This window comes from Macaca nemestrina, chromosome 4 (genome assembly GCF_043159975.1).
Source record: "Macaca nemestrina isolate mMacNem1 chromosome 4, mMacNem.hap1, whole genome shotgun sequence".
NCBI classification, from domain to species: Eukaryota; Metazoa; Chordata; class Mammalia; order Primates; family Cercopithecidae; genus Macaca; species Macaca nemestrina.
Genome location: NC_092128.1, coordinates 154,687,507 through 154,708,869, shown reverse-complemented (window position 1 = coordinate 154,708,869; position 21,363 = coordinate 154,687,507). Strand labels below are relative to the sequence as shown.

The 21,363-nt window shown below is 58.9% G+C and overlaps 1 protein-coding gene across 4 annotated transcripts in view; it reads left to right on the top strand.

Annotated features, from left to right (window-relative positions):
* Positions 1–19,256, top strand: part of LOC105483408 (extracellular leucine rich repeat and fibronectin type III domain containing 1) — an 82,879-nt gene extending 63,623 nt beyond the window's left edge. For 2 of the 4 annotated variants that reach the window (XM_011744296.3, XM_071095442.1), the window contains exon 3: positions 15,598–19,256. In XM_011744296.3, the coding sequence (XP_011742598.1) occupies positions 15,892–18,378 (2,487 nt within the window). In that variant the 5' untranslated portion in view covers positions 15,598–15,891 and the 3' untranslated portion in view covers positions 18,379–19,256. The remainder of the gene's footprint in view (positions 1–15,597) is intronic. The other 2 variants (XM_011744290.3, XM_011744291.3) reach the window with 1 other exon arrangement.
* The last annotated feature ends 2,107 nt before the right edge of the window (positions 19,257–21,363 follow it).

Sequence of the window (21,363 nt, the reverse complement as noted above, 5' to 3'; positions counted from 1 at the left end):
CTGGGGCTCGCCACCCACTCCCTCTTACTTGAGGACTTGGGTTTGGCGTGAGTCAGTGATCCACCACTGCCCGACAAAGTCCTTGCACCCCAGGGGCTCAGTGCAGGCTCCTTTTGCTCAGGGTTCCTGGGTCAGGCACTGGGAAGGGCTCAGCAGGGCGGTTCACCTCTGCTCAGCAGTGGCTCCTTCGCTCTCAAGCCAGTGCCATGGCCCTGGCCTCTCGGTCTCGATGGGACCACACCCCCCACCACCCAGGTCTCACAGCAAGGTGCTGGGAAAGCTGCTTTTCTCACCTGGTGGCTGCTTCCATGACACAGGAGGCAGGGAGGCCAGCCTAGCTAGGGGCTGTGCCCAGGATGGACATGGCTTCACTTCTACCAGCACCTTGGTCAAGGCTATCTCAGGCCAACCCAGATTCAGGGGTGCTGAGCTAGACCCTGTGTCTCAGCAGGGGGTGGCAAGGTCTCTGCAGACTCCGGGTGGGAGGTAGAGATGCAGCTGTCTTTTGCAGACAGGGTCTGCCCTAGCAGTCCTGCCTTGAGCCCCTATTTATTTCCTGCATCTGTTCCTTTTCTCCTATGTCAGAACGGCTGTCCCGAAGGGGCTGAGATGGCAGTTTACTCATTTTGTATTCTCTGTGCCCTCCCCTCCCAAATGCCTACCGGGATGTCCATCTGTCAGCATGGATGCCCCGGCACATAGACCAGCAGGTCCCAGGAGGTGGGTGGGGGTGGTCTCACAGGCCTAGCCTCACGGGCAGGGAGCTGGGGTCTCCCTCCAAGGCCCTCGGCAGCCCCACCTGATGACCAGCCCCTCCCAGAGGCCATCTCTGAATCCGCTGCATCGGACGCCTTCCAGGCGGTCGTGAGCTCTCCCAGAGGAGGCTGCTCCGTCATTCACCCTACTTTGAGCCGACCCTGAATCGTGCAAATCTGGAAAGCACAGAAGATAAATGAGGCGTGACATTTCACTTGAGAACGTGATCATTCACTTTACAAAGCGGCGTGTGGTGTTTGCTTGTGGGGCTTTCCGGAACACATCCACTGGGGAGGGGGCCAAGCTCACCGAGCCAGGGGCTTCCAGCAGCAGCACTGTTTGATAAGCTGGAGGAGGAAGCCAGGACAGCCTCAAACCCCCAACCAGCCAAGACCCTGCAGGAAATAAAACCCCACGCTGATGTCACCCGTGAATATTGGATCAAAAAGCCTCAAAGACACTCAAGGAAATCCAATTCCACAGACTATCGCAGAGATAAGAATCAGCCATGATTATGTAGAAGTTAAACAAAGAATTCAAAGTTGGCTTAATGTGAGATAAATCTATTAATAAACTACACAGTGTCCACAGGTCAGCTGTCATGCACATTCATAATGACGAAAGGCATTTGATAAAATCTAGTGCCAATTTCGGATTTTAAAGTAACGGCTAGAAATAGAACCAGAAACACACTTCTTTATCGAAGTCAAGAATCTGTCTCAGTTCAACAGCCAGAATCATTCTAGGTGATGAGATTTTTTAATGATTCCCATTCAAAAACTTATATTAAAAAATAGCAAGGCTTTCATCATTGTCCAGAAATTCTGGACATAGCAATAAGACACGAAACAGAATTAAATGGGATGTCTACAGGGAAGAATTGTAATTATTTGCTGACAATATGATTCAAGACCTTAGAAACCCAAGAGAAGCAACTGAGAAAAAAAATGACTTAATATAAAAATTTAATACGAAAGTGCTGGGCTGGAAATCAAACAAACATATACAAATCAATAACTTTTCTCTGTACTAACAACAGCTAGTCGAGACACATAATTAAATAAATGGTCGCCACTTACAACGGCACCAATAAAATAACAACAAAACCCTCCCAATTCCCAGGAATGAACTGACAAGAGAAATTTAGGATCATTATGAAAAACTCTATAAAGTTATCCCGAGAGATATCAAATAAAACAAGAGTGGTGAGATGTGCCGTGTTGGAATATTACCCAAAAGTTATTCTAGAATTAATTCATAGGTTTAATGCAGTCCCTCAACAGGCTGGTGGCGAGTTTTACCAAGCGAGGGAAAATCATTCTAAAAGTTCATCTGAATGAATACTCAAATGGCAAGAGTAAAGAAATGCAGAGAAAAGGAAGAATGATAGATGTCCTTCCTACCAGATATGGAAGCTTCTTACAGACTTACGGTGATTGAAATTGAGCTGAATTTGGTCAAAGAAGAGAAGGGAGGTGTTATCAATAGCAATAGGAAAAATGGTCCCACACAGAAGCCTCGTGACAGGGTAACCATATGACAGTATATTTTCCCAAATGGGATACTTTTAGAGTGACAAGGGGATATATTCACCATTAGACCCAGAGATAGACATGCACAGGGCCCATCCCAAGAAAACCATGACATAGGCCAATTTCGGATTGCCTTCCTTTACTTATTTATGTATTTTTTGAGATGGAGTCTTGCTCTGTCAGCCAGGCAGGAGTGCAGTGGTGCGATCTCAGCTCACAGCAACCTCCACCTCCCAGGTTCAAGCGATTCTCCTGCCTCAGCCTCCCAAATAGCTGGGATTACAGGCCCCTGCCACCACGCCTGGCTAATTTTTGTATTTTTAGTAGAGACGGGGTTTCACCATGTTGGCCAGGCTGGCCTGGAACTTCTGAGCTCAGGTGATCCATCTGCCTCGGCCTCCCAAAGTGCTGGGATTACAGGCGTAAACCAATTGCCTGACCTGGTTGCCTTCTTTTATAGGCAGCTATAGAGTTAATATTTCCCTGAATTCATTCAGCAGGCATTGCCTACTCAATGCCTGGAAAGGAAACCCCAACTCCAGCCCTACCTGCCCCGAGCTTTCGGTGCAGAAGGTGGACTCCAGGTGGAGAGAGATGAGAATCAGAGCCTGGCAGCATGGGGTCACAGCGGAGCAAGCAAAGGCAGCCCCAGTTATAGACGCGAGGCTCCAGCTCCAACGTGGGGACCGAACAGAGAAGCCCACTGAGTGGGAGAACATTGGGGTGGTGGAAGGGGTTCATGTCCTAGGCAGAGGAAACAACATGTCAGCAAAAATGCCCAGGCAAATCACAGCCTTATATGGCAAAATGACAGCTGAGAGATAGCAAGGACCCTCACTGAGACCCGGTCAGCCCCTTTAAGAAGTGCGGACTCTTGGCCAGGTGCGGTGCCTCAAGCCTGTAATCCCAGCACTTTGGGAGGCCGAGACAGGCGGATCACGAGGTCAGGAGATCGAGACCATCCTGGCTAACCCGGTGAAACCCCGTCTCTACTAAAAAATACAAAAAACTAGCCGGGCGAGGTGGCAGGTGCCTGTAGTCCCAGCTACTCGGGAGGCTGAGGCAGGAGAATGGCGTGAACCCAGAAGGCGGAGCTTGCAGTGAGCGAGATCCGGCCACTGTACTCCAGCCTGGGCGACAGAGTGAGACTCCGTCTCAAAAAAAAAAAAAAACAAAACAAAACAAGAAGAAGTGTGGACTCTCTCCAGGGTACTGGGGAGCCACGCAAGGTTGTAGGGGGTAGGAGGAGAGGCAGGAGACGTTCCAGCCTGGGTGGAGCTAGAGCACCAGAAATCAGCCCAAGGGAATAGATTACTCAATCTAGTGTCAGGGCAATTTGTTGCCTATCTGGGGGAAGGGAGAAAATCAATTTTGATCCTACTTTACGCCAGAGAAATGGTTTGCAGGTGATTGACAGTTAAATGCAGGAATTCAAACAGTGAAGAGATTGGTAGACAGAGGAGGATGTCCCGTCTCAGGATGGCGTGGAGTTCCCCGAGCTGCAAAGTGGTGGAAGGCCATGTCGGTGGGGAGAAACATGCCCCACGTTGCTGATGACATGCAAGTCAAAAGCAGGCGTCTCCACGCTATGGCACTGGCCTTGTCTACAGAAACCTCTTTCCTGGGAAGCGAGCACAGGCCACAGCGGGGACAGCGCTGAACAAGCTTCGGGGAAACGCCATGTGATGAGGTCAAGAGATGCCACGTTTTTCTTCTTTTCTTTTTTTTTTGGAGACAGAGTCTCACCCTGTCACCCAGGCTGGAGTGCAGTGACACAATCTCGGGTCACTGCAACCTCCGCCTCCCGGGTTCAAGAGATTCTCCTGCCTCAGCCTCCCGAGTAGCTGGGATTACAGACACCTGCCACCATGCCAGGCTAATTTTTGTACTTTTAGTAGAGACGGGGTTTCACTATGTTGGCCAGGCTGTTCTAGAATTCCTGGCCTCAAGTGATCCGCCCACCTCGGCCTCCCAAAATGCTGGGATTACAGGTGCGAGCCACCACGCCCGGCCCACATTTTTATTTTCACAGCTCAGCCAGATCCAGCTGAGGTTCCTTGGCAGCCGGGACACCAGTCCCCAGGACACGCAGTGCCTGACAGGTGGCTTTGGGGAGTGGAAATGCTGTGACCGTGTGAGTGAGGGCTGGTGGCTGGGGAACCCCCTGGGGGGAGTGACAGGCCTCTTGGGTGCTGATGGGCGTGGGGACAGCAAATGCCTTCCCGGTCATCTTGAGGCACGAGGCGCCCTGGACGGTAGGATAGTAATTGTTTCATGGTGTTGTGTCAGCATCCCTGGGGTTATGATAGAACTTTCTAGTAACAGACAGGAGATAGCACCCCTTCCGACTGGAAACATCCTGGTCACCAAGCAAACCGGGCTGGGCCACTCCCTGCCTGGGGCGGCCACATCCCAGCCCTGTTCCAGCCCATCTTCCGTTGCTGAAACCTCCTGGACTTGAGCTGTCCTCCTGCCTCCGCCTCCCAAAGTGCGGGGATGACAGGTGTGAGCTGCCATGCCCGCTCCGGGAATCTGCATTTTTAAGTAGCAATGGGGTGGGTGCTGTTGCCGCCTTCTGGGCTTTGCTGTCGGGGGCGTCTCCCAGGCTAGGCTTTGCTTGGTCATTTATTTCCCTTATTAGTTTTAACATTTGAGGGCTAATTGCTCATTTCTAACCTTCACCCCCAAACCATGTCCCAAATCTCTAGCACAATTAATAGCAGCCAGGAAATACACACAGATTCAGTCATCATGGTAACGCTGCTGTGCGGCAGGATCTGTGCTTGCAAACAGCCCACATGCCTGTGCACCTGCGCCCGGGGAGAGGGGAGCCAGGCCTCAGTCCCACCAAAGGGTCCTTCCAGCGTCTCAGGAGGTCCTGTTTTACCACCAGACTGTGACCCAAGGTCAGAACAGGGACAGAATCTGCCAGCTTGACATCATCAGAAAGGCTTTGCCAGAGCTCAGGGGCTCCTGGAGGTCAGGGTACTGCTAGGAAGAGAAGAACCAGCACCTCTCTGCCTTCAGTCTCAAACTGGCCATCCCTGAAAGCAACTGGAGAGATTCAGGTCAGACTAAAGATAGAACTTCCCGCTGCCAGGGTTATGAGGGTGTGATGGGGAGGCTGCCAGGCATCCTTGGACACCTAGACCCTTGCCTGGCTTAAGTGATGCACTTTCTGACGGTGGTGAGAGGGGATCCAGTGTTCCCAGGGAGGGTCATCCCTCCTCTCCCAGACCAGCCAGCCACCTACACCCCACATCCCTGCCAGTGCTGGAGCAGGGAACCATTGCGAAGTGATTTCTCCCTCCAACGGCGCCATATATCATGTTTTTTAATTTAAAAGATGCCCCGTGGAAGCATAACAGACCATTAAATGTTTGGGTCTCTAATTAACTCCAGAGCAGCCCGGGGCTGCAGGCCCAGAGGTAGGATGGCGGCATAAGCCTGGTGCATCCCAGGAGGCAGCACTCAGGGTCCCAGCCCCATCCCTGAGCCCTCCCCACTCGGGTTGGGAGGAGGCAGAGGGGACCAGGCACCCCCTTCCCCGCCTGCCAGGGCCTTGGGGAGGGGCTGCCTCACCTAGCCCTTGGCTCCTGCTCTGGGGCCTGCCTCTGCGTATTCTGGGGTGAGGCAGGAATCTGCATTTTTACTTTTTTTTTTTTTTTTTTGAGACAGGATCTCACTCTGTCACCCAGGTTGGAACGCAGTGGCACAATCATGGCTCACTGCAACCTCGACTTCCTGAGCCCGTGGGATCCTCCTGCCTCAGCCTCCCACCTAGCTGGGGTCACAGGTGCACACCACCATACCCGGCGAATTTTTTTTATTTTTTGTAAAAATGAGGTCTCACCATGTTGCCCAGGCTGGTTTCAAACTCCTGGGCTTAAGCCGTCCTCCTGCCTCCGCCTCCCAAAGTGCTGGGATAACAGGTGTGAGCCACCATGCCCGCTCAGGGAATCTGCATTTTTAAGTAGCAGTGGAGTGGGTGCTGTTGCCGCCTTCCTGGGCCTTGCTGTGGGGAAGTCTCAACTTCCTGGCTAGACTTTCCCACGCTGAGCCTCTGTTTCCCGCTCTGTCCAACTGAGGTAACACCTTTGCCTCCCTGAACCCTGGGGAGTGGCTCTGTATGTGGGAGGGACCGCGCACCAACGGACCATGGAGGAAACAGGAGCTTTTCTCTGTTGCACACTCGCAGGGCGTTCCTGCTCTTGGGGGCAGGGCAGGGGGAGCCCTGAGGCTTCCATGAGTTGTGTGGATGGCCTAAGGTCAGATGGTAAGGTTGTCAGGCACTCAGTACTGTTCCCACAGCCCCTTGACCTTCCCCAGCACTCACTGAGTCCTTACACAGGGGTGACGTGGTGCAGGCAGTGGTCCCCTCTGTTCTCCTCCCCAGCCCGGCCTCCTGGAGGGCAAGGCTGAGGTCAGGGGCCTGCCAGACCCAACCCCGTGGCCGTGTCCCCAGGAGCCAGCCCCGCTGAGTCAGCCCTCCCAGCCCCGGCCTTGCCTGCATCCCCCGCCAGCCTCCCCTGGACAATAGGATAGGAGCAGGGAGCGGAAGAGAGGGCCAGGCCTGGGGGGTCCTCTGGAGCTCTGAGGCTCCCCCTGCCCTGCCCTGAGCCCTCCATGGGCCCCCCTGTGTGGGCACCAGGGCTGGCAACTGTGCTGAAGGAAAACCCACGTGTCCAGCATGCGGCTCTGTCTCCCACACTGCCTTGCACTGACCTTCCCTCCCCTACCGAGGAGAAAATGAGCATCTACTGGGCACCCCCTTGTACCCAGCAACATGCCAGCAGGAGCCTTAAGTAGCTGGTGGTGCATCCCCACCACAACCCTGGGAGGCAGATGCCATGATGATTTCTGTTTGACAGATGAGGGGACTGAGGTTAAGAGAGGTTAAGTGACATGCCCAAGGTCACACAGCAGGCGCATGGCAGAGCCAACACCGTCTCCTGACCTGCGATGGTTCTGCATCCCCTCACACAGCAGGTGCACAGGTGGGCCCCCTACCTGCCCCTAGCCGGGCCAGGTCACTGTGGCAGGCCTTGCGGCTTGAGGCCCAACTGCCCTGATATGCCCATCACAGCCTCATGGGCTCTGCGGCAGAGCCCAGGGAGACAGGGCGAGAGCCAAACTGCAGAGGCAGGCAGACGTTAGCAGTAAACATGATCTATCGGCAAAACATTGGAACGATGAAAAGTTATCGATCTATAGCTTTCCACCCATCTCCCTGCCCCCCTCCCCCACACGTCTGGCCCTCTGCCCACCTTTCCCCCTGGAGCTGGAAACTTCGCTCCATCAGCAGAATCCTCAGTCCAGCCCTGGCCCCAGCCCCAGACCAGCCCTGGCCTTTCATCTGGTTTAAATGATCGAGACGAGGAACAATATTTTTAGACAGATGCACGCCCGTCCCAGCACGGCTGCTGTGATTATGCAAATTCAGTCGTAAGAAGTTTAAAAGCCCGGAACCACCATATTTCTTGATTTCATTAGTGATGACACAGGCTGCAGAAGGAACTTGGTGCCCGCCTTACACGCACTGTCCCCATCGTCCCCTGGGGGGCAGGGGGGTGCTCTCTGCAGGGCAGCGTGTGTGAGTGTGATCATGAGACATCACGAGGGCTCCAGCCGGGGAGACACAGACACAATCCCAAGAGTTCTTGGAGGTGCCTGGTTCAACAATTTCATGTTAGGATGGGGGAAACTGAGGCCTGGAGACGGAAATTGGAGACCCCGGACTCTGGCTCCGGCCCAGATGCCTGGCCTCTCCTGCTGTGGCCAGTTCTCCCAGCAACTCCAGTACTCAGAGGGGAGAGGGTCTTCTTCCAGGAGAGGATTCTCAGGGAGCAATGCCGTGCTCTCTCCTCCCACCCCTTCTGAGCAGAGAGGCCCAGGGAGGGGAGATGATCTGGTCAAACAACAGGCTCCTCTCCCAGCACTCAAGCCCTTCCACCTGCCCCCACTACCCCTGCAGCCTTACCTCCTGCCCAGCATTGCCCACCACTGCCTGCGCCCTGGGCACCCCACACTCCCTGGAGGGGCCTCCCACCTTCATGGCTCCAACACACCTCCTCTGCCTGGGATGCCTGTTACCCTCCTTCCCTAACAAACTCCTACTCATCTGCTGAGGCCCTTCAAGCCGCGGCTCCTGCCAAAGCCCGGCCTCGTTGCCCGCTGTCTCACACACCTCCCTAGCTCCAGCCAGGCCTCCCGTTTCCCTGCAGGCCCCACTGTGGTCTGTAAGCCCTTCAGGGGCCCCATGGTTCCTAAATGTCCAGTGCCTGGCAACTCATCTTCAGTGGACAGAACAAGACCAAGAGATGAACACGGACCCTCCTGCTCTGGGTCTCAGGGGCACGGCAGGGGGTTGACCCGCTGGCCCCTGGCCCTGAATCCCAGCAGGTTCCAGCTGGAGTTGGGGTCTTTTCTGCTGTCCGAGGGGACTGGGTCCCACTCTGAGATGCTAAGCCACTTGCCCTCCACCCATCCAGGAGAGAGAACCTCTTCAGGAAGGCCAAATGTGCTTCAGATTCCATCCTTTTGAGTGTTCCCTCCACCTTCAACGTTCCCTGAAATGGCCAGCTCATTCGGTCAGGGGCATTCCCCCTCACCCCACCTCCCGGCAGCCCTGCCCTCCGCGCCTGCTCCTGTTTGAACACCCCTGCTGATGGGGGGCTCGCTACCTGTCACAGCCTGTTGGACAGAGCTCTTTAGCAACTGGGTCCCAGGAGTGCTCCTGTTTCCAGAGGCCACTGACTCTGGTTCCTGCCCCTCTCCACCCTCAAGACAGGCCCAGAGCTGAGCACATTCCAGGGTCACCGGGCCTAACATCTGACCCCATTCTCTGTTCTCCCGGCTTCCATGTCTGTCCCCCAGTAAGCACTCTCTGTGAATAGGCTATGCTGGCTGCCCCTTCCAGCTCCCCCCAACCCAGGCGCTGCCTGTGGGAGGCAGGGCTGTCCCAAGATGGAAGCCTGGTAGGCTCAGGCCTGGGACAGGCAGATGCCCCCAGGACAGGCGAGGTCTCCGTGCGACGAGCAGACCTCGCCAGCGGCTGTGAGTGAATGCAGTCGTTCTGGGAGCCCATTTCCCCGAATAGCCCAGGCGACCTTGGCCAGTCCCTTCACTTGAGGGGCTTCCCATCCAGACCACAAAGGGTGCGTGGTCCCGTGTCCCATGGCATGGCCTGTGGTGCTCTCGTGGCTGCCCATGGCCGGGCACGTGGAGGCCTCTCTCCATCTGGGTGAGGGGCATCAGACACTGAAGCTGGTGGGGACATGCATGACCCAGCTGGGTCTGGCCCAAAACTGAGAGGCAGGACCCCCTGTGGGTTAGGGTTAGGATGCCCTAACTCCCTGTGGGCACTTCATATCTTTCCTGAGGGGGTAACAACTCTTATGGGCTTGATCAAATGTGAAAAGGATGGCCAGGCATGATGACACACACCTGTAATCCCAGTGCTTTGGGAAGCTGAGGCAGGAGGACGGCTTGAGTCCAGGAGGTCAAGGCTGCAGTGAGCTGTGATTGCACCACTGCACTCCAGCCTGGGCAACAGAGTGAGACCCATCTCTTTAAAAAAATACAAAAGGAAGCTAATGTTTGTGAGAAACCACAGGCCCATTGGGAGGAGTGGTCCTCACTCCCATTCGACGGAAGAGGAAGCAGAGCTGGCGCATCCCAGCCCGTGCGCAGCGTGGCCCGAGTCTGTCCAGTGCTGGCTGCCAGGCACCGCGCCGGCCCTGGGATGCCACAGTGACCAGGACACACAGCTCCTGCTCTTGCAGTGGCAGGAGCAGCTCCAACATGAATTAAAAGTAAATAACCAAGCACAACATCAGGGAGAGAGAAGTGCCAGGATTTAAGCCAGGTGGGGGCTGAGAGTGAATTCGGGGTGCAGAGCAGGGAGGGTTCTTGAGGTGATGCTGCTGCATCTTGGACTGAACAACAGGAGGGAGCCGGAGCTTCCCAGGTGGAGGGGTGGCTGGTGCAGGGTCTTCAGCCAGGAAGGGGGTGTGCATCGGGGACAGGGAGCGAGAAGGCGCGGAGGCGGATCCGGTGGGCCCTGGAGATCGTGTTTGGAGGCTGGATTCTCCGCCACGCGCAGAGGACTGGATGCCCTCAGGGCTGCGCAGAGGGTGGGGCCGCAGGACTGCCTTGGTGGTTAGCGAGGCTCCCTCTGGCTGTGGAGGGAGAATGGATTTTGGGTGCCAGGAGATGAGGTGGAGCCAAGGGCGTCATCCCTGCCGGAAGTGGATTTGGGCAGTTTGGACCAGGGCGGTCGTGGTGGGAGTGGAGGGATTCCGGATGCTTCTGCAGGTGGATTAGATGCTACTGGAGTTGGACCAGGTGTGGGGGGAGGAAAGAGAGGAGTCCAGGATGCGGCATCAACTTTAGGTGGAGGAATGCGGTGGATGGTGAGCAGGGAGATGCCAGCAGGGACAAGATCTTGGAGCAGCCACTTAGATGCGACAGGAGAGAATCTTCAAGTCGGGGGCAGTCGAGGGCCTCGAGATAGATTGGGGGTCAGCTGCACAGAGACAAAACCACAGGGCGAGACCCCCTGGGAGTGCTGGGGAGAGGAGGCTGTGAGGACCGAGCCTGGGCTGGAACATGTGGAGTCGAGGTGAAGGTGAAGGAACCTGGATGGAGAGGGTGGCAGCTGGGATGCCGGAGCGGAGAGGGCTGCAGGAGGAAGCCAGCAGCTGCCTGGGCCAAGGGCTGCTGAGAGGCTGAGCAAGACAAAAATGGGCACTGGAAGGGCAGAGGTCGCCAGTGACCTTGGTGAGAACGGCTCAGAGGGCCCGAGGGGGGGACGCTGGACGGGGTGGAGCTGAGGATGGAAGAGGAGGTGAGGGAGGGGAATGGAAACCACTGCCGATCCTTCTGAGAAAACCTGCCACGTTGAGGCAGAGGCTGGAGGGCACGCAGGTCAAGTTGGTTTGTTTTATGGAAGGTTCTAGAACTAGAACTAGAACCTTCCAATACATCGATACAATGGAACTGTATCGAGTTCCATTACAGCAGCTACTGGCCACATTTCTGGTGTTCCAGAGCCACAGGAGACCTGTGGCCGCCCTGCTGGACAGTGCAAGTACAGAACCTCCATGCATCCAAGAAAGCTGCAGGGGAAGGATGGCATTGCAGAGGGCTGGAGGTATCAGACCCCAGAAGTGCCCATTCCAGAGGGGCCACAGCCTCTGCATCTCCCTGAGGCAGAAGGCCAGGCCCCGGGAGCAGGTGCAGATGGGCTGAGAGGAAGGGGAGCTCCTTTCAGGCAGCGGGGAGCAGCCCTCCCGAGGGCTGCCGTGGGCCTGCTGGCCTCCCTGAGGCCTTGTGGTCCACACCCATGCTAGCCTCTGGGTCTGAGGTTGCAAGTGTGCTGAGGAGGGGAGCAGGGCTGGGCCCGGGTCTGTGCAGGAGAGCTGCGCCCGTGTGGGGTCTCCGCACCTGCCCTCCGTGCCGGCCAGCACTCCTTTCTAGAAACGTTGTTTAATGGGTGGATCACAGGATGCGGGGTACAGGGGCAGGTGTGCGTGTGGATCAGCGAGGGCATCAAGAATGACTGAGTGAGCGAGCCCAGCTGGAAAGGGCCTTGGGGGGCCTGTGGTCCGTCCAGAACCTTCCTGGGTGATTCAGCCTTTCCCTGTTTCCTGTGCCAGGTCTACAGCCTCTGTCCTTGGGGGCTCCCAGACCCAGGGCGCCTACTGAACCCTTCCTAGCACAGCACCCATCCAGCCTGTCCCCCTGGCCCCCAACAGGAGGCTGCACAGGGCTGACTCACAGTGTGACCTTGGAGAAGTCCTTCTCTCTCTGTGCCTCAGTTTCCCCACTGGGAAGTGAGCTGCAGAATGAAAACTTTGGGCCCTTTGGCTGGGCGTGGTGGCTCACACCTGTAATTCCAGCACTTTGGGAGGCGGAGGCAGGTGGATCACTTGAGGTCAGGAGTTCGAAACCAGCCTGACCAATATGGTGAAACCCTGTCTCTACTACAAGTACAAAAATTAGCTGGGCGTGGTGGTGGGTGCCTGTAATCCCAGCTATTTGAGAGGCCGAGGCAGGAGAATTGCTTAAACCCGGGAGGCAGAGGTTGCAGTGAGCTGAGATTGTGCCATTGCACTCCAGCCTGGGCGACAGAGCAAGACTCCGTCTCAAAAAAAAAAAGAAAAGAAGAAAAGAAAAGAAAACTTTGGGGCCCCTCCAAAGCTTGGGGCCATAGAGGGGGCAAAATCCCGTGCCTCCTACGGGGCTGTGGGCCCACCCTTCCTCACTGGCAGGGCGCTGGCCACACGGGGAGTCACACCCACATGCCCTGAAGATCCCCCTGCCTAGGAGACTTGGCAGTGAGGCCAGGCTGGGGGTCGGGGGAGGACTCCCCAAGCCCCTGTAGGTCAGGATCCTGCTCACCTGGACTCTGGGGCAGGGGCCGAACAGGAAGGTGAGGGCTGGACACTGGGCTGGGGATGGCCTCCCTCCCTCATCACATGGGCTGCCCAGCCCGATGGAGGAGGGCTCAGAGCTGGGCAGGGAGGTGAGGCTGTGCTCCCAGCACCACTCCCAAGGAGTCTGATGCACAGATTCTTATACTCACAATGCGGGGAGTGGGGCATGGTGGTAAGGAAAGGGCTGGCAGGGGAGGAACCAGGTGAGCCAGGAAGCAGGAGACAGTGTGGTGCTCAGCTGGGCTCTGGAGATGTCAGCCACTGCTGCACACTTAGAGCGTGTTTCCTGCATGCATGCAACATGCCAGACATACAGACCCCCGTGCATGTGTGAACATGAGGAAATCTGGGGGACTCTGAGCTGCACCCGTGCCACCCACACCTGCCTCCCCTTATCCCCAGACACACCAGGGCCCCAGGCCTCGCTGCCCAGACAGGGCGCCCTCAGTGACACCTGCTCTGCCTAGTGCCCCAGTGAGCATGGCCTGTGCACTTATGTACACAAGCCCTGTGTACACACCTGTGCACACACATCTGTACACGCACACACGCACGCAACCTGGCACACACGTACGAGGGCTCACGTGTACCAAACACGTGTGTGGGTGGACATGGGTGTACACGTGTCCACAAACACACATGCACACACACACGTACACACACACACACGTGACCCCCATGAGCACGCAGCCCTCCAGCCCTCAGCTGCCAGGCCCAGGAGAGCCTGGACAGCCCCAGGCCCCAAGCCTCCTCCCTGTGCCTGTGATAAGGGCTTTTAGGCCCTGTAATCCTCCTTACCTTGACTTTGGGTTATTTTGAGCAAGAGATTAAAGGTGATTACGATTGTGGGCTGAGGCGCCACGCTTCCTACATGCTTCCTGCGTGGCCGCTGGCCAGACCCGCCCTTCCGGAGGCTGGGCACAGCCGGACGCCATCCGCCCCATGTCCTCGGCCCGCCCCCGGCCAGCACGCGCCTCTGCCTGAGACCTGGGCTCCCAAGAGGCCTGGGAAAGCTAAATCCCAGCACTGGCACAGGTTGTCTGGGCACGGTGGAGGGATGGTGGGGAGGGATGGAGGGGCTGGTGTGGGTGCGGGATGGCAGGTGCACATGGCATGACGGTGACTGAGACAGCGCTGACTCTCCCGTGATGGTGGATTTCACATCCAACCAGACCACGTGGGGACCCCATTTTCCCGACCCAAGCAGCCCCCGGAGCCATTTTTGAGTGGGCCTAGTCAGGTCCCACCTGGCTGAGCAGGGTGTCCCCTGGCCACTCCAGGCCAAGCCCTGGGTTAGCTCCCCGAGGCCTGCTAGGACCTCGCTACAGCTCCCGTGCCATCTGACTTCTCCTCTTTAAATCAGAAATAGACTCTTCTCCAGAAGCTGGAACAAAATTGTTCTTTATGAAGTTTCCAAAGGGAGGAAAAAACCCATTTTACATCATTATATATTTTTTCTCTAATTTAAACCGCTTCAGTGCAGACTAGTTGCAAACGTCAATATCAGTGAAATACACTCAGCTGGATGCGCGCCAGGCCACGGCTCGGTGACAGAGGCCGGCTGTAAATCCACATACTAACAAGCAAACACACACCCATTTCTCTATCCTGCAGGGGAGACACAGGCGGCCAGGAGGTGAGGCTGCACACCAGGGGGGGCCCCCTTGTCTCGAAGGCAGTGGTGGGGGGTCCGTGGGGGAGCAGGAGCCCAGTGGCGTGCCTCGCTCCCCAGACGTACCTCCAGCCCCATCTGCAGGGTGCTTCCTACCTGGGGCTTCCTCCCCTATGGCTTGGTCCCTACATCCTGTGTCCAGGCTCAGCAGACACTAGGGAGATAGAGGAGGCACCGTCCTGCCTGGAGACCCTCGGGGTCCAGTGGAGGCTGAGGAATAGAGCAGAGGACCCCGTATGGTGGCAGGGAGGATGGCGGGAGAGGCATCCGGCTCCCCCAGGGGCCTCAGAGCTGTCCCTCTCCCAGCCTGGGGAGGATGAGCAGAGCCTGGAAATTCTCGGCGGAGCAAGCGGTTCCCTTCCTTCCAGAAGGGAGGTGGCCACACTCCACCAAGGTGAGGTGCAGACAGTGCCAAGTCCCAGTGCCGTGTAGACACTCTCAGAGACCATCCAGCTGGCTCATTTGGGGAAATTGAGGCCCAGAGGGGGCACAGCATGCCGGGGACACAGGGCAGGCGAGCTCAGACCGAGACCTGGTAGACACGAGTCCCGGGACAGGCCAGAATACCTCCCGGTGCCTCCCTCCCAGAGGGCTGGAGCGGAGCCTGCACCCTGGAAGGATTCTGTGCCGTGGGCTGGGGACCCTGCGGTGGGTGCACAGGGCAGCTCCTACAGGCGGCTCCAGGGGCATTGCGGCCGGGCCTCCTGGGAGCAGAAGCGGCAGGTGACGGGCACCGTGCCCAGTGGGGGCCTTCACACGCGCATCCCTGGCCGCAGCCAGCTGGCAGAAGCCCCGTCACTCCTCAGCCAAGCGACTTTAGGTCCCAGTCCCCTGCCTCAGTTTCCTCATCCGACCAGGGTTGTGCCGAGAGTGAAATGGGCTTCAGGGGGTCTCAATTCTAGGCTGTCAGTACCTTGGAGCCCGGCCAAGCAGGTAGTGCCCCATCCATTTTGCAGATGAGGAAACTGAGGCCCGAGAGCCGAGGAGACCCCTCCACGGGAGGGTGAAGCATTTCCTCCCTTATCCTGACCCGTCTCAGGACCCCCCAGGGGCTTCTGAGGAAGGGGCTTCTGTTTTCTTCTGTGTTTTACAGAAGAGGCTGGGGGGCTCAGCGGAGCAGGGACTCAGCCCACGTTCAGATGCGCTGCTGTGAGATGCTGGCCATCCCCTGACCGCTGTCTTCTCTTCTGTCTTGCAGCAGGAACGTCGGAGCAGGAGGAGCCAGTGGAGCCGTCAGGACACCCAGGCCCATGGGGCAGGAGGCCTCGGTCACCGCAGGACTGGGGCGGAAGACGAGAGACAGCCGGCCGTGAGGGAGGCACCCTCCCTCCCCGCGCTTACGTCACGTGGCCATGCAGTTTGGGACAGGACACCCCTGAGAGTGCAGGCACCTCCGCCTCCCGCCCCTCCATCCCTCTGGGGGCTGCCGCCTGGCCCCCCCACCTGGTCCCCCTGGGCAGGCTGAGTTGGGGCTCCCTGCAGGGCGGTCCCGATGGCCGGGTGTGGGTGGGGCGCGCTGTGGGTGTGTGTGGCGGCCGCCACCCTGCTGCACGCAGGCGGCCTGGCCCGCGGGGACTGCTGGCTGATCGAGGGTGACAAGGGCTTCGTGTGGCTGGCCATCTGCAGCCAGAATCAGCCGCCCTACGAGGCCATCCCACAGCAGATCAACAACACCATCGTGGACCTGCGGCTCAACGAGAACCGTATCCGCAGCGTGCAGTACGCCTCGCTCAGCCGCTTCGGCAACCTCACGTACCTCAACCTCACCAAGAACGAGATCGGCTACATCGAGGACGGCGCCTTCTCGGGCCAGTTCAACCTGCAGGTGCTGCAGCTGGGCTACAACCGGCTGCGCAACCTCACGGAGGGCATGCTGCGCGGCCTGGGCAAGCTGGAGTACCTGTACCTGCAGGCCAACCTCATCGAGGTGGTCATGGCCAGCAGCTTCTGGGAGTGCCCCAACATTGTCAACATCGACCTGTCCATGAACCGCATCCAGCAGCTCAACAGCGGCACCTTCGCCGGCCTGGCCAAGCTGTCGGTGTGTGAACTCTACAGCAATCCCTTCTACTGCTCCTGTGAACTGCTGGGCTTCCTGCGCTGGCTGGCCGCCTTCACCAACGCCACGCAGACCTACGACCGCATGCAGTGCGAGTCACCGCCCGTCTACTCCGGATACTACCTCCTGGGCCAGGGCCGCCGCGGCCACCGCAGCATCCTCAGCAAACTGCAGTCAGTCTGCACCGAGGACTCGTACGCGGCTGAGGTGGTCGGGCCCCCACGCCCGGCACCCGGGCGCTCACAGCCGGGCCGCTCCCCGCCGCCCCCACCTCCTCCAGAGCCCAGTGACACACCCTGTGCCGATGATGAGTGCTTCTCCGGGGATGGCACCACGCCACTGGTGGCCCTGCCCACACTGGCCACGCAGGCCGAGGCTCGCCCCCTCATCAAGGTCAAGCAGCTCACCCAGAACTCGGCCACCATCACTGTCCAGCTGCCCAGCCCATTCCACCGGATGTACACCCTGGAGCATTTCAACAACAGCAAGGCCTCCACCGTGTCCAGGCTGACCAAGGCCCAGGAGGAGATCCGCCTGACCAACCTGTTCACGCTCACCAACTACACCTACTGTGTGGTGTCCACCAGCGCCGGGCTGCGCCACAACCACACCTGCCTCACCATCTGCTTGCCCCGGCTGCCCAGCCCGCCCGGCCCGGTGCCCAGCCCCTCCACGGCCACCCACTACATCATGACCATCCTGGGCTGCCTCTTCGGCATGGTGCTGGTGCTGGGTGCCGTCTACTACTGCCTGCGCAGGCGGCGGCGCCAGGAGGAGAAACACAAGAAGGCCGCCTCTGCCGCCGCAGCTGGCAGCCTCAAGAAGACCATCATCGAGCTCAAGTATGGGCCGGAGCTGGAGGCGCCCGGCCTGGCCCCGCTCTCCCAGGGCCCGCTGCTGGGCCCCGAGGCCGTGACGCGCATCCCTTACCTGCCTGTGGCTGGCGAGGTGGAGCAGTACAAGCTGGTGGAGAGCGCCGACACCCCCAAGGCCAGCAAGGGCAGCTACATGGAGGTTCGAACCGGGGACCCTCCGGAACGCAGGGACTGTGAGCTGGGCCGGCCGGGGCCTGACAGCCAGAGCTCAGTGGCCGAGATCTCCACCATCGCCAAGGAGGTGGACAAGGTCAACCAGATCATCAACAACTGCATCGACGCGCTCAAGTCCGAGTCCACTTCCTTCCAGGGCGTCAAGTCGGGGCCCGTGTCCGCCGCCGAGCCGCCGCTGGTGCTGCTGTCCGAGCCGCTGGCCGCCAAGCATGGCTTCCTGGCGCCCGGGTACAAGGACGCCTTCGGCCACAGCCTGCAGCGGCACCACAGTGTGGAGGCGGCCGGGCCCCCTCGTGCCAGCGCCTCGTCCGGCAGCTCCGCACGCAGCCCCCGCGCCTTCCGAGCCGAGGCTGTTGGGGTGCACAAGGCCGCGGCCGCCGAGGCCAAGTACATCGAGAAGGGCTCCCCCGCGGCCGACGCCATCCTCACTGTGACGCCCGCGGCCGCTGTGCTGCGGGCCGAGGCCGAGAAGGGTCGCCAGTACGGCGAGCACCGGCACTCGTACCCCGGCTCCCACCCGGCCGAGCCACCTGCGCCCCCCGGGCCACCGCCGCCGCCTGCGCACGAGGGTCTGGGGCGCAAGGCGTCCATCCTGGAGCCGCTCACCCGGCCGCGGCCCCGCGACCTCGCCTACTCGCAGCTGTCCCCGCAGTACCACAGCCTGAGCTACTCCTCCAGCCCCGAGTACACCTGCCGGGCCTCCCAGAGCATCTGGGAGCGCTTCAGACTGAGCCGCCGGCGGCACAAGGAGGAAGAGGAGTTCATGGCCGCAGGCCACGCGCTGCGCAAGAAGGTTCAGTTCGCCAAAGACGAGGATCTGCACGACATCCTGGACTACTGGAAGGGCGTGTCGGCCCAGCACAAGTCCTGAGCCCCCCCCCCCCAAGACCCGCGATGCCCACTGGACCAAAAAGGATGCAGGATCCACCCAGAGACTCACACGCACACCACCACAGCATCCAACACACGCACAACACCACAGCAACTGTGACAGCCGGGGGGCCCTGCAGAGGCGAGGGGGGCGCGGGCGGGGACAGACAAGGGGGACACGTCCCGAGCTCCTGTGGCTGGTCCTGGGATGCGCTCGCCGCCCCGGGTGGTACGTGTCCACACACACACACACACACACACACACACACGAGGGACTTCGGAAAACTGTGTCTTAGGGATGGGGGGTGGGGGTGGGGATTTTTTTCATTATCTTTCCTCTTTTGAGTCTTCTCTGCCTTTTCTTTTCCTCTCTCTTTATTTTCTTCCTTTTATAAAAAAATAAAATAAAATACAAGTTCTTTTAAAAAAGACATAAAACGCCGTCCGTGGGGGGTGTGGCCGGCGTGGCCACCTCGTGGCCCCTCGTGTGATCTCCTCGGTCCGTGGTTTTCTGTGGATTCTCTGTCCAGTCTGTCTCTTCGTTGCCGCCTCTGGAGTCCACCGTAGAAGAGCAGAGTGAATGCCGGCGGCCAGGTGGCCTCTGGGACAGGTCCTGGAGCCCTGCTGGACTCAGGGTGGGTGGAGGCTGTGCCTGTGGACGGCCGGGGTGGCCGGAAGGGCCGAGGGCTGGGAGACACGTCCCCCAGCCCAGCCCCCGTGTACACTGTAGTCGTTCTATTGTACAGAAAAAAATATTTCTATATTTGCAATGTTTGCTGTAAAATGAGAAAGAAAAAAAGACTATGTCTACTAAAAAAAAAAAAAAAAAAAAGATTATGTCTACTTAAAAAAAAAATCTGCAAAGGAAAAGAAGTCAAATGCTTGTTTGTCCTGGGTTTTTACTGTGGGTTTCAGGGAAAGAGTTGAGGGTTTTTTACGTCCCGTTTTGGGGGGTGGTTGTACTGATTTTGGCCTTGGGGTGAGGACATGCTGTGCTCTCTTGGCGAGAGCATGGTGTGACCAGGGGGGTGCACGTGGGAACCCTTGGGAGATGGGCGGCCCACACTGGGCTGGAGCGTGTCTGAGAGCCAGTGTGGACAGGGACAGGGCAGGCAGGAGCCGAGCTCAGGTGGCAGCAGGAGGATGGGCGGGAGCAGGGTCTTGGCGTGGTGGATCTGTGGTGCGGGGCCGTTTCTGTGTGTGTCTGGCTGTGCGTGCCAGCGGGGTGTGTGCAGAACCCAGCAGCTGAGGGGTTGTGAGTGGGCCTGGGACGCCCAGAGGCTCTTGAGTGAGGTTCTGGGTGAGTCGATGGTGTGGGTTTGCATGTGAGTGAGTGTGAGCGTGAGGTGGTTGGAGGGTGCGTCTGTGTGAGGGTGGGCTCCCCTGCCGTCACCAGAGCCCCAGCTACAGGAGGTGCCCAGAGACCCCTAATTCTGCGGGGGGGTCTCAGGATGCTGAGCCCAGAGCCAGACCCTGCACTGCAGCCCCTCCCCACGCATCTCACCCACCACCCCTCCCCCAGACAGCCCGCCCTTGTGTGGCCCCTGTTCTGAGTGAATAAGAGGCTGGGGTCCACGTGGGACAAGCACCAGCTTGTTCAGCATCCCCGGGGGAGGGTGGAGAGAGTCCCTGGCTTCCTGCTGCCCAGAGCACGGGGTGCCCCTCATTCCACCTACAGGAGCCAGAGCGAGAGTCTGAGGAAGAGACTCCACTCCCCGGCCCTTGAATCCACCTGCCAGCTGAGTGGGGGTCTTGTACCCAACCCAGGGAAACCGCCCCCAGCCCTGCACCCCACGCAGAGCTGCCTTTCTGCTCAGAGGGAGGGCCCTGCTGGGAAGGGGACTGCCTCGCCCTGGGCCCTTCCCTCCCACATGGCCCCGGGGTCCAGACACCTGCCTGATGCTGGGACTGGGAGTCAAAGCTCCCTGTCACCCCTCCCTGCCTGCCTGGACGGCCCCTCCCCTCTCCTTCCTAAAGTCCCGGCTGCTGAGCCCCCACCCCACCCCTCCATCGAGGGCAGACCCACCCCCAGTCTGAACTCTGGCACAGACCCAGGGAGGCAGGAGGCTGCGGCTAGAGCCAGGTCCCAGAGGTAATGGGAACCCAGGAGACTCCAGGGCAGGAACTGGAGGGATAGAAGCTGGTTTTCAGGCTCAGACAGGTCCCAAGAAGGGACCCAGTCTCAGCCTGACCCAGTGGGGGACAAGGAGGGAGGGAGGAAGGGCCAGTGGGGGTAGGAGCAGGGGCAGCCTCTGCTTGCATGCCCTCGGTGACAGGAAGCTCACCCCTCTCCTCTGTCGCTGTCTCCAGCTTTTGGGACCTTCCTTAGAGCAGAAGCCCAGGGGCCCGTCCCCCAGAGGCCACAGAACTGAGGGCCCATCTGTCCCTTCCAGCTTAGCCAGCCTGGTCCTGCCACCTGCACTCAGGTCACCCCACCAAGGTCCTGGGAGTGTGAGGCCTACTCTGGGGGTGCACGCCCAGGTGGGCTCCACGGGCACCATGTGACTCAGCCCTCCAAAGGGAGCCATTTCTGAGGACGCTGCGTCACCAGCTCTTCCCCATTTGACCCAAGGTTTCCGGTCAACCTGAGGCTCCCAGCCCTGGGCAGTTCCCCATCCTCCATGAGGGGTCCCGGGATGGCATGGGAGACTGCTGGAGACCACAAGGCCAGGCCCAGGGGAGAGGAGCAGGTACCAGGAGCGGGATCCAGGGCTGACGGGTAGAGGCCCAGCGAGGGCCCCGGCATGCCCAAGGTCACACAGCAACTCGATGACTGTCTGGTCATGGGACAGAGAGGCGGCCAGGCCTTCTCAGCCCGACGCTCCCCTTCACCGAGGAGCAAAGATGGGCTATTTATAGGGAATGCGGGAGAAGGGCAGACACCAAAGAGAGGCACCTGCCTTGGGGACACCCGGCAGCTGGCCAGGAAGGGCGGGTGTGTGGGAGGGCAGGTGCCCAGGGAGAGTCAAGGGCCCACAGAGGAACA